The 12,419-nt window shown below is 40.0% G+C and overlaps 1 protein-coding gene across 10 annotated transcripts in view; it reads left to right on the top strand.

The window, feature by feature from the left end:
- LOC125903740 (reticulon-4-like) overlaps positions 1-10,238 on the top strand; it is a 40,120-nt gene extending 29,882 nt beyond the window's left edge. For all 10 annotated transcript variants that reach the window (XM_049600853.1, XM_049600855.1, XM_049600854.1 and 7 more), the window contains 6 exons: positions 1,888-2,095; positions 3,777-3,915; positions 7,355-7,424; positions 7,696-7,742; positions 8,050-8,108; positions 9,192-10,238. In XM_049600853.1, coding sequence (XP_049456810.1) covers positions 1,888-2,095; positions 3,777-3,915; positions 7,355-7,424; positions 7,696-7,742; positions 8,050-8,108; positions 9,192-9,234 — 566 coding nt within the window. In that variant the 3' untranslated portion in view covers positions 9,235-10,238. The remainder of the gene's footprint in view (positions 1-1,887; positions 2,096-3,776; positions 3,916-7,354; positions 7,425-7,695; positions 7,743-8,049; positions 8,109-9,191) is intronic.
- The last annotated feature ends 2,181 nt before the right edge of the window (positions 10,239-12,419 follow it).

A 12,419-nucleotide genomic window follows, 5' to 3' on the forward strand; every position in this document is an offset into this window, starting at 1 on the left:
GAATTTTAAAGTAAGTCCTCAATTACCAGTCCTCTTTAGCTGTAATTTCCGATAAGCGAGGCAGAAACATTAAACTGTCAAATTCCAGCGTGTGGTTGACGCTCTGGCCGTTCAGAGTCGCAAAGTACAGCATGTGTTGGCTGTGAGCGACGCCAGAGCCTGCAGGAGACCCAGGACTCCTTCACTGCTAATATTGTCCACTGACCTGCCTGGAATTCCCTGGTGAAATATAAGCATGCTCAGTGCAGCACTCAGGTCATGAGCTCAGCTGTCTCACAGGAGAGTCCGACCCCCACCCACTATCTCCATCTTCACTAACACCCATCTGTCTGGGTCCTTAGAGGGCGAAGGAGCTTCCTGCAGCACCCAGGAAGACCCCATATTTAAAATGGAGATGGAAATGAACTGTATATTAGCATTATTTCACAGCCAGTGATCATTTTGTGGTCACTCAAGTGCTTGGGCAGCTTTTATTGTGAAGTAGTTTTAGGAAATGTCCACCTCCAAGTTTGTGGAGCTTTGTTATCACGCTGATGACACTCTGATGACTCACAATGCCAGGACATATTTGGTGGCGTATGGTCAGTGGATCCATTTTAGGGAGGGCTGTTGCCAGATGTTGCAGTGATGACTGACTCTTACTGCAGTTTGTGTGGTTACTCACAGCTCAGCTTTGAAAAACTTATGATGACGTAGTTAGTTTCTGTGGCAGAGGTGTCTCATTCCTCTGCTGCTGATATGTAAACTCTGACCTGCTCTCATCTTTGTACCTTAATGGCTGTTCGACATTTTAAATGATGTCCGTGCTGCTCTGTGTGATGATAAAATGTATTTTAAACAGTTTGGTGAACACAGGTCGGGTGTGCTTTTGGCCATGACTCACTATCCACAGGTGTAAAATGCTGACAGAAAGTTTAGATCTTGTCATCCTATTTCAGAAGTTTATTTCTCTCCATGATACAACTGTTATTGTTACTGTCAGCCCTCTTTTGTTAGCAGCCATTTTGTTCTCCATCACAAACCTGGCAGAAGCGCAGGAAGCAGGGTGGGGGAGATTCAGTGTTTATCCACAGCAATCTGAATCAAACCTTCCATAACACCAACAGTGAGCTGGGTTGTAGTTTTTGTGATTTTTGGACGGCATGATAAAATGAAGGTCATCCAAGTTAAAGCTGATGACCTCCAAAAGGGGCCGGCAGAGCTGGTGTTACATCATTTGGAAGTCGTCATGGTGACATCAGGGTGGAAAGTGTAAAAGTCCAGAAGGCACAGAGATGAGGAAGTTTGTGAGTCAGAAGCTGCAGTGAGGGATGACAGTGTGTGACCCCTGACCCCCAGCAGAACTGCAGCACAGACTTCATTGATGGAGGAGACATAAAGATGCTCCACCTCCACACCATCACATGCACCAACAATGTGAGAGAGAACTGAAGCAGAAAATTTAACTCTAGTAAAGTAGTGTAAAAGCACAAACACTGTTTGTTTGGAGCGGATGTTCACTTAACACTGATTCATTATATGAGGCTTATTTTTTTTTGTCTGGTCCCAAAACGAATCGATCCTCAATTTCATCAGTGCATCTCCGTCACTTCCCACTACGATCTCATGATTTCTGAGCTCATCTTGTGTATCAGAAAGAGTTGTAGAATTCACTGAGTTAGTTTGAAAAATACCCTTTGGTCCTGCAAATGTCAAGGAATTTCCTTTATCAGTTATGGCCATGTTAACTATGAATAGTTGAAACACGACAGCACAATAGAAGTAAATTAGGTATTTGAGTACAAATATGCAGCACAGTACAACCTCCAGGCTTCATTGAAGAGCAAACTGACCCTGTCTCTGGATAATTGACACTAACTATCACTCCTCCTCCTTATCCTCTTGCAGTGGTGGATCTCCTCTACTGGCGTGATGTGAAGACCACGGGCGTGGTGTTCGGCGCCGCCCTGCTGCTCCTCCTCTCCCTGACGGTGTGCAGCATCGTGAGCGTATGCTCCTACATCGGCCTGGCTCTACTCTCAGTCACCATCTGCTTCAGGATATACAAGGGCATCCTGCAGGCCATCCAGAAGTCAGATGAGGGGCACCCATTCAAGTGAGTACCACCAAGAGAAAGTTTTCAGGGTCATGAATGTTAGAAATGCACCTCCTTGTTAATGAATAACTTCATTTTACCAAAAACACCTGGTTTTATCTAACTTCCATTTCCCTTAACAAGCTGGGTCATAGCTGTTTGTGATGTGTATCTTCTTTCCTTCAATAGCAAGTATTTTAACAAAGAGAAAAACGGCATAATTCAAATACTAAATGTATTATTTACACTTTAAATAGTTTTGGCACCAAAAGAAGAATTACATAATTCAAACTTCTCTTTAGTTGATGTCCCCACAGTGTTGCATGAAAGAGGAGAATACTGTTGGAACCATTTTCCCCCTCAAATAACCCTCAGAATCAAACATTAAAGCAGTCTGGTTTCACTGGGAGTTAAACTCGGCCAGACACATCACAGAAATCAATGACCTGATTAATCCTAACTATCAGTCAGTGCTTTAGGCAGTCTGCTGCTGTTATGTGTCTCAGGCCTTACAGAGCTATTTATGTTTTAGTTTTGTATTGTATTAGATTTTTTGTGTTTTTAGCAACACTACAAGAAGCTACATGGCAAAGCATCACAAACACCTTTCTGCATATTCAGAGAGATCTGTAAAGTAGTTACTGCACAGAGCTGATGTTTACTGAGCCTGTTGGTTCCACCTCTTGTTGGTTGTTTGTTCATCCTCCGCCCTGGCTCTTTTTCAAAACCCTCTTACTGTGTTTTTTTCACCTGCTGCTCAGCAAACTGACCTCAGAGCGCTTTGCAGGCCAATTAGCTCAGATTAACATAAGCTGGGGAAAATAAAGTGAGCTCAAAGAGTCACATTACAAGCTGATTTCTACCAATTTGACAGTTTGTAAACCTCCATGATACGAAGGAAAGCTGCATTAAAGAGGCAGGAGGAAATGTCACAGTGAACAAACGTGCGCAGAGATGTTGAGGTGGTTTTATTGAATATTCGGCACTATTGTGGATGTTTAATGCTTTCAGGTGAACCTCAAAATCTGTACACCTTCAATCACAATATATGCTAGGTTTGAGCTGTGTCAAGGTATTATGGTATGGCAGCTTATTCAGAAATACAATCAAAAGTACAGCTGCTCCTGTTTCTGTAGTGCACAGCATGCACCACCAGAGGGCAGACTGTACAAGTGGAACAGGCAGCTTAACTGAGAAAGATAGCGACTACAAGTTGTGGGGATAACGTTACATCTTACTCATTGAATTAAGAGTTAATATCTGCCAAACCAGAGTTGGTTATTGTTGGAGCAGCTGTAGCTAGATGACTAACTAGACAAAGTTAGACGGTTTTGGTGAGTTTTATTCTCTTTCTGTTGAGTTTGAGTTGAGTGTGTTTTACAATGAGTTAAAGCACGTGAATTGAGTGAATTCAGAAGCTTCAGTTCTATTTTTCCGTTTAATAAGAAAAATAGGCGTAAGACTATTTCCTTTCTTGACATTTGAGCTTGTGGAGTGTAGCGAACACATCTTACAGCTGAAACTCAGAGGTGGGGGGCTACAAATACTTTTATTTATTTACATAAAAAAACATTGTATATTGTATACCCTGATGAAATGCCAGGAAGGTATGGAAAAATTACACCAAGCCTAGTGTATGCATCAGTTTGTATGACATTCTAATCAATCTTTGTCATCTCTGCTCCTCTGCTGTCCCTCACAGGCAGTACCTGGACCAGGAGGTGGCACTGCCTGAGGATACTGTCCACAAGTACAGCGACATGTTTCTGGCCAAGCTCAACAAGATCATCGGTGAATTGAGGCGCCTGTTCCTGGTCGAGGACCTGGTCGACTCCATCAAGGTGAGAGCAACTCCGGTTAACACCAGCTTGACCCAGAAATGATCATTAATACTGAATTAAATAAAAGAGCAGGAGGTTAGTGCCTAAACTTAATCACCAGTTGTGATGGCTGGTAGTGTTTTCACCCTCTGTGTGTGTCATCATGGTAAAATTGTTATCCTGGGGACACCTTTAGGGCTTTTCCATTGGCACTTTTTTCCATGGCTTCTCTTTAATAAAAACAGGTCTACTAATACCACAGAGAGGAAGAGTCAAAGCAGAAATAGCCACAGTGAAATGTTAGATGAAAAGCTGCAGACAACAGGCTCTTACTGCACCTCTGCAAACAGCTCACCTCCAACATGTCTTTTACCTGCTGTGCTTTGTGAGGGATGATTTCTCAATATTCTCAATATTTATTTCCGCGATGGAGAGAAAGGGTGAATGTCAGAGCAACAGAGCCATATTGTTAAGAATAGTAAGTGAGAGACAGACAGAGAGAGCACAAGCAAGAGAGGGACGGAAAATGATGGGCATAGTTTGCTTCTGCTTCCCCGGCAATGGGAGAAATGTGTGTAACATGCGGGATAGACAGGTGATCATCATCTGCGCACTGCATTGCCAGGGACTGTCGTGTACACTCAAAGACAGAGACGCACTGAGTGGCGCAGCCCGTTCTTTCTGAACCTTTTGTGTGCGAGACGCAGAATCAGTGACAGACCATTGAAAAAAGCAGAAGGAAGCGAAGAAGTGGTGCGAGGAAACGCATCAACCATTGCTTATATATTTTTTTTAAAGTAGAGATTTAGGTTTTTAATTCTGCTCGGGTAGTGCTTGGACAGAAACTGTGCAGGGTCATGTAGCGTCGGGCCTGATTTTGTTTTTGGGCTGATCAAAGCTCTACACTGTCGTCGCAGGAACTACCATAGAAGCGGTTTTGAGTACTTTGCCAGGTGTGTTTCAAGATGCAGTCACAAAACTTAATATGTGTGTAGTTGAGATCAAAATAGACATCAGGTTTGACATGGGTAAGAAGTAGGGAAGGGTTGAGGAGAATATACTGAGGGAGACGTACCTGTAGATGAACAACTTTACCTTAAGCTAGCTTCATCTTAGCTCCAGTTTTCTCTGTAGGCTCTCCAGTCCTTATACAGCTCTCCATCCAGGATGTCAATCAAACTGAGCTTTTTTCATCCTTTTTTGGGCTTTTTCTGTCCAAATGTTGCTCCATGTAAACAGTGCAAGCTGCTGGATGGCGTCCACGTTTGTTTCGGTACAAGAACATAGTTGGCATTCTCTTTGTGGGGTCATCACCATCAGTGAATTGTAAAGTTTATGCTCCTTACCGCTTGTCAAACATTAAAACATCAGTGCAAGTTGGTGGAAATTTTCCCAAGCTTAATTTAGACACTTAATGTTGAGTTTTAATGTAAACATTCTGCCCCTCTGCACACGATATAGATGTTGTCCTGCTGTCTTTTCAGCCAGTGTGTTTTAAAAGCTCAGCGGTGTTAATCAGTAGCACCTACAGTGGGTTAATGTGTCTGTAGATCAGTGTTGGTAACAGACGAGCTCTCAGAGCTCTGCAGCTGTCAGAGGCCTGTCGTCACCTCGCTGCCTGCACCCTCCAGCCGGCAGTCCAAATACAGATCTGAGACTATCACAGTGCCCTTAGAGGGTAAAAGAGACTGATTCTTTTAATCGGATCAGGAGGAAGTTTGAGCCTCAGGAATGTTTGAAAACTCTCGCCAGATTACGAGCATGTGTGTCTGGATGCATTATGGGATATTCTTGTTATTTCCTGCTATCAGTTTATAACCGCACCAGCAGCTCATTAAAATGTCACAGTCTTCTCTCACACAAGCCTCCAGTCAGGAATCCAACCGTTTTAACTGTGCAGGGTCTTTGCACTGGCAGCCATGTTGGCTCCAGGCTGTTTCCATGCTCATCATTAACACAAGCAGAAAACTGTCACATCTTATTACAGCACTGTAAGCATTCATATTAAAACAGCTTCAGGGTTTCAGTTTTACACTACAAAGATCAGACGTGTTTCTGCATCCTGAGCCTGTTTGAACCTGCGAAAATGAACCAGCTGAAGGTTTTTATGTCACCAGGTGATGAAATGGATTTATTATTTTTTTATTTTCTGACCGGACTCAGACAAACGTTATAACATTGTACTCAAGTTGGAATAAAGAGGTGTTGCCTCTCAGCTAAGTCATATCAATCATTGTATTGGTTAGGGGTTGCCAAAGCTTCACAGGGGCCGCACCACCTTCTTGATTTTAAGTGGTGCAAGAAAACTTAAAAGATAAAGCATACAGTGGGCTGCTATCCTAACATTTTATTCAGTTCTGTGAAGAAAACACGAAACGCTCCCAAAAGTAACAAGAAAACTTACCACTGATTTAATATTCACAGGAAATAATCTGCTTATATTCATCCAAAGCAAAGTTATTGCGATCACTCTGTGACACTGTGGGTTAAGTGTAAAGTTGTTCTGTTAATGTTTTGCAGTGAATATAATATGAAATATCCATAAAACAGTCAGTTAACTCGACGATAGAAAAGCGGTCTCTGAAGGTAAAAGGTTAGGAAACACTGGGTCTTAGGAACATTACAGAGCGAGGTGAGGGCAGACACTGGACCGGTGGCCATCATATAAATAAATATAATAAACACGGCTGAGATATTTCTGTTTCGATATTCTTGACCGTTTATAAAGAGAAACAGACGACTCGTCTCGGACACATTGATTCAGTCTGATCAGTTTTTAGATTTGCTCTTGGAGTGTCTCTGTTTATTTAAAGGGTGACCTAATATAACAAGTTCTATGAGTAAATAAAGAGATCATTAACTTAATTAATTCCTGTAAGGGAAACTCTCTAATTGGTTTTGAACCAGACCTGTTTATTTCCTTAGGTCAGTAAAAGGATTGTTGTTTCAGGAATATGAACTGTGGTGGTCTGAGGTGTAGAGAAGAGGAAGTATAAAGTAGAATAAAATGGAAATATTGAAATTAAATTTTGAGGTACTTATATTAAAGTACAGTAAATTTACTTTGTTACTTTCCACCACTGGGAATGAACTGTACCGTGTAACAGCAGTGATAGGTTGCCTATTAAGTACGGCATTTATGACCCTAACCCTAATCCTAAAAATACAAAGAAGTAACATGACACTGCTTTATTCAGTGTTTTACCTGTTTAAATCACCTGGTCTGTTTGTCATGGAGAGGAAGAGACCTCTGCTGATAATTCACCTCACAATAAAAACTTCCTGGACGATGCACACTGAATTCTAGCTGGGAGAAGTTTCAGCTGGTTGCAGTTCACTGCTAAACGCCACCAATCCCCCTAAACCTCACACACTTCACCTTTAAATATCCAGTCCTTTATTTTAGATCTTCATGTTTGTGACATTTATAATTAATTCGTTTTTGTTTTCCTCTCTGCAGTTTGCTGTGTTGATGTGGATTCTGACCTACGTTGGCTCCTTGTTCAACGGTCTCACTATTCTTATTCTGGGTGAGTAACAGTGTGTCAGTATAAAGCCTTCATTTCCCATCATGCTTTAGATGCTTTTCCTACTCTGGCTCCATCTGCTGGTGAAATCAAGAATCACACTGACTTTTTCTAGAAACAGAATAATTTAAAGATCATAAAATGTACACACAGTAACTTCAAACTGTGATCTGAGTTTAAGTTTCTCTGTGATAGATTCAGTGTCTGTTGTAAATCAGACTAACAGGAAGCAGCAGGTGGTAAAACTCAATGTCTGCTTCTTTGTCTTCTGCAGGTCTGATCGCAGCGTTCACCTGCCCGATCATCTATGAGAAACACCAGGTAAGAACAACAGTCTTTGCCATTAATACAGCATTTCCTTTTGTAGAGTTTTTTGTGTGTGTGTGTGTGTGTGTGTGTGTGTGTGTGTGCGCGCGCATGCTTAATGGGACTCAGCTAAATTAGACTTTGTTCACACATCATTATTATTATATACTCATTAAACTTAAAGACTTTTATCTTGAAAGCAAGAGTTCAGCAGTCTCACAGCTACATTTCATTACTGCTCTTTTCACAAACTAGTGAACTAAGAACAGTTCGAGTGCTGTACTAAAGTAAAATCCTGACACTTGTTTGTTTGTGTTTTCAGGCTCAGATCGACCACTACCTGGCTCTGGTCAACAACCAGGTCAAAGACATCGTTGGAAAGTAAGTAGTGTGACCTGCTGTCCTTCAGAAATGGTTCAGAGTGGACCTAACAAAATGAAAATGTTTATTATCAACCTGCTCAGACTAAAAGGAAGATCCAACCCAACAGTTGACCACATGGTGGCGCTAATGCACCAACTGGTTTTAAACTGATGAAACAACTGAACACAAAACTGTGATTGTGGACAGAGACGTTTGTCAACAGCTTTTCAGATTTCTCCTCATGACTGATCTCTGTTGTATGGAAACCCAAGAAAAGACAAAGTAATTTAAATGTCAGGTGTGGCAAAAATAAATTCACTTCATCAAAATAATAGAATTCACTATCTTGGGAGAAATTCAGCAGCAACATAAAAGTCAATTGGGTTGAGTCTGTCTCTTAACTTCCAAGGAAGTTGATTATGATTAAACAAGTAGCATTTCAAAAGCTAAAACTTAAATTAATTAAATGTAAGACAACAAGAATTTACTACTAATTGCATTCTTTTTTTATTTATGTTTTATACAGTGTGCCAATTTTTTGGGAATTGGGCTTGTACATTTACATGTAATGCATTAATGTATGGAAAAAACAAATTAAAAAGTTTATACATGACTCAGTTAAAAAAAAAAAGAAAAAAGATGGAATTACCAAGAATAATATTAAAAATTAATACTGGCATCAAATGTTAAAATTGGACTGAAATGTGAATTTTAAAATGAATAAATTATTATTTAAAAATGAATAAAAATAAATAGGAAAATTACTAATTTGTCATATTTGATCAATTAATTAATGCCTACATTTTTGGTACATTTAATGGTAAATTTATTTACTGAGTCAGTGTATTTATTTTTTTATTTTGGCAGCTTCTGTCAGATTTTAATGGAAAATGGAAATAATAATAATAGTAATAATAATAGTTATAATACATGGGATTAATATAGTGCTTTTCAGGATACTCAAAAATGCTTGGGAAAATGAGGGGGAAAAAAAAGATGAAATAATCCATCCAAAATTTATTTTAAAGGTTCTAATTTTTTCCATTTCTGCCTTTGAATCTTTTTAATGTATATATTTTTTAACTTTGTGTCGTCCTGCAGGATCCAGGCGAAGGTTCCTGGGATGAAACGCAAAGCAGAGTGAAGTAACGACAAGTCAGAGTTTGGATTCAGGATGTCCTGAGAAGAGAGATGGTTGGAGGGGAGGGTCTGTGGGTGGGTGAGGGAGGGCAGTGGGGGGGGTGGATATGAAGGAAGGCTGGAGGAGGAGAGGAGGGGTCTGGCGTGGACGCAGCCCTTCTAACTTTATTTGTCAAAATAATAAAAACACTTTTTTTTCCAGTTCAGAATTCCTTTTTTTGTGTTTTCTGGAAAAGTTGAAGCAGGTCGGAGTTCAGCTGAGGTTCACGGCACCGAGGTCGGCTCGACGATGCACTTTTTTTTTATATGTATGTATCAAGTTTGAAATGTTTGTTTCTGTGAAACTCACAGAAACACATTTTAATCTTGAATCAACCCTCCCTCTACCCACCCAGTGCATTGTGGGAGTTCAGACGCTCCCTCAGTTGGCTTCGGGTGTTCTTTATTTTTTCGTTGTCGTCTTTTGAGCCGAGCTGAGAGATTTATTTTTTCCTTCGTCTGCTGTTTTTTTTGAGAAAGACCTGAGCGAGCAGCAAACAGCACCTCATTTGTATTTTCTCTTTTTTTGGTATGATTACTGAGTTAGAAGTATTTTGTGATTTTACTGTTTAACTGAAACACCGTCGTGTCCCTCAAGCTTCGAGCTCGTTTCCTCGGTAACCTGCTGCGTGGTTTTGCCTCGAAGTGACGGATATGTGAACGACGTCTTTGAGTCCTGATGAGGCAGCGGGGGAGAGGTGGGGCGGAGGGGTGGGGGCTTGTACTACCATTTAAAAACTTCATCGCTTCTGAGTAACTCTAGCTAGAAACATCTAGAAAACCTTTGCCAGACAAATAAAACACATTAATTACATCAAAGTCGTTATTTCCATGTCATTTGCAGCTGTCTAGTAGAAAAACTCTGGAAGAAACACGTTTACATTCATCCACATCAGATAAAATAATAAAAAGTAAAAAAAAAAAAAAATGAAATGGGATTTAAAGAAAAAAATAAATAACCATACTGTCTGTGGAGCCAATATCTTAATGAAGTTGCAACTTGATGTGACTTTGATAAACCTTCGAGCATTTGTTTGTTATGCAAGTATAATTGTGAATGATAAACTTCATACTTCAATTGTGACGATAAAAAGCTTCCAGCCGGAAGCCGTGTTTGTGGAATGCATTGTGAGATGTAAACAATTATCAATAAAGCTTCTAGACGAAGAAAAGTCCTGCCCCCTCATCTGTCCATCAACTGCTAACTCAAGTTAGCCTGTGTTAGCCTCAGTGTGCTACATATGGAAGCCCATTTCAACCAGATGAATGAAAGGGAGCAAAAAAAAGATGAATGCAAAATGTGTCTCTTTGAGTTATAATGTCAAACAAAGTTTCATTACATTATTTAGGTCAAAATTCTGACATAAAATCACAATTTTGACTTTCTACTCCAAAATTTTGAGGTATTAAGTCACAAATTTTAAAAAGCAGGGTTCCCGCGGTCATGAAAAACTGTTTTCCAGGCCTATGTTTTGTTAACCAAGACTTTGACACTGAGATTTAGTTGGACATGTATACTCACTGTCCGTGTCACTAATTGATGCCAACAGTTTCTACTGATGAATAGCTAACGTTAGCTTGATTGGGAGGCTGCTGCAGTGACGTTACAGTTAAACAGCACAGCAGCATCAAACAGTCGTCTCTGACTACGTCTCAACCTGTAGATCAAACAGCTGGCGAATAACAGGTTGGTTATTTCTAAACAGTTACCATAAGGATACCCAGTTCAACAAGTTATTAGACTGAGTCACAGGGTATCATGATCCAGACATCTGTATAGATGTCCGATAAGCAATATCTGGCCACTGTGTCTCTGATCCACTTGGTTGGGGAATCCTGAAAGGGCTTGATGGCGATCAGCCTTTAATTTATTGGGGTATCTCGACCACTTGGGTTCAGGCAAGAGCTCAAAACTATTATTAGATATGTCCATAATCACACTGATATCTATAGGACATTCCATCCTCAAGGGACGCAGCCCTGACACTTTGCAATGTGACTGCATGTGCCTGTCTGGTCTATAAGCTTAGTCGCAGATGCCTGGGAGGTGCTTAAATATTATTATAAGGGTGCATCACTGAATTAAATCATGGAAATGGAGTAAAATATCATGGTAAAAATGTGTGGGAACCCTGTCAGTCATGGTAATATAGGATAATATGTACAAGTTTTGACTTAATACACTGAAACTGAGGCACTGAGACAACAATTAATGTTAAAATTACAAGATTCCAGGTCAAAGTTACACGATAATAGGTAAATAAAATTGAATTTGCAAGCGTAAATTATGAGACACTGACCTTAAAGACGGAAGTTTACTAGCAGGGATCTGTTGCTTCATTATGGTCTCCTAGTTTTGCTTAAATTTTCATATTTGAGATTCCTAACATTTTGTCAGAAATGGGCTTCCATAGTTGAAGGTTTCTTGTCAGAGGTTTTAATTTTCAGCTGTGTGGAGGAGACTGAAGTTGGTTTAAATGTGTTTAACTCTGCCTTCAGTCTCTGAATGATGTCGTTAACAGTAAATGTGGTGAAACAACAGAAAACAAGCTGAGAAATACTTGCTAATCAGAAGCCAACTTCAGTCTCCTGAGCTGAGATCGATCCTGATTCTGAGGAGTCAAACTGAAGTGATGCTGCCAGTACAAAACACAGTATGATTCATGCTGGGACTCATCCACAGCTTTGTCCTACAGACATGAATTCACTGTAAGAATCATGAATGTGAAGAGCAACTGAACAAATGTGGTAAACTGTTTTAATTCAGACTCAAAGTTCATCTTCGTCCTTGAAAACAGCAGAAACAAAAACACGATATAAGTAACTCCACTCACCTCGTGTAGTTTTTGTTTTTACAAGATAATTTAACATCTAAAATGTGACTTTGATAAACAAATATTTCTTTTACTTCAATGTGTTTGGCATGAATCAACAGATAACAGAAGAGTTAATGCAGGAACACTTATCATATACTTATTTGTTTCACTGTCTTTAAGCTACAGAGATAGATTTGTGGCCTCAAGCTGACAGACACACAGCTCCAACATATCACCTTAAAAAGGAGCTGTGTTTAACATTTTACTCCTTCCACATCCAGCAGTCACAGAACAACATGATCATTAATTAAGAGTCTTTGTGTCCACCTGATGA

The sequence above is a fragment of the Epinephelus fuscoguttatus genome, linkage group LG16 (genome assembly GCF_011397635.1).
Source record: "Epinephelus fuscoguttatus linkage group LG16, E.fuscoguttatus.final_Chr_v1".
Classification (NCBI taxonomy): Eukaryota; Metazoa; Chordata; class Actinopteri; order Perciformes; family Serranidae; genus Epinephelus; species Epinephelus fuscoguttatus.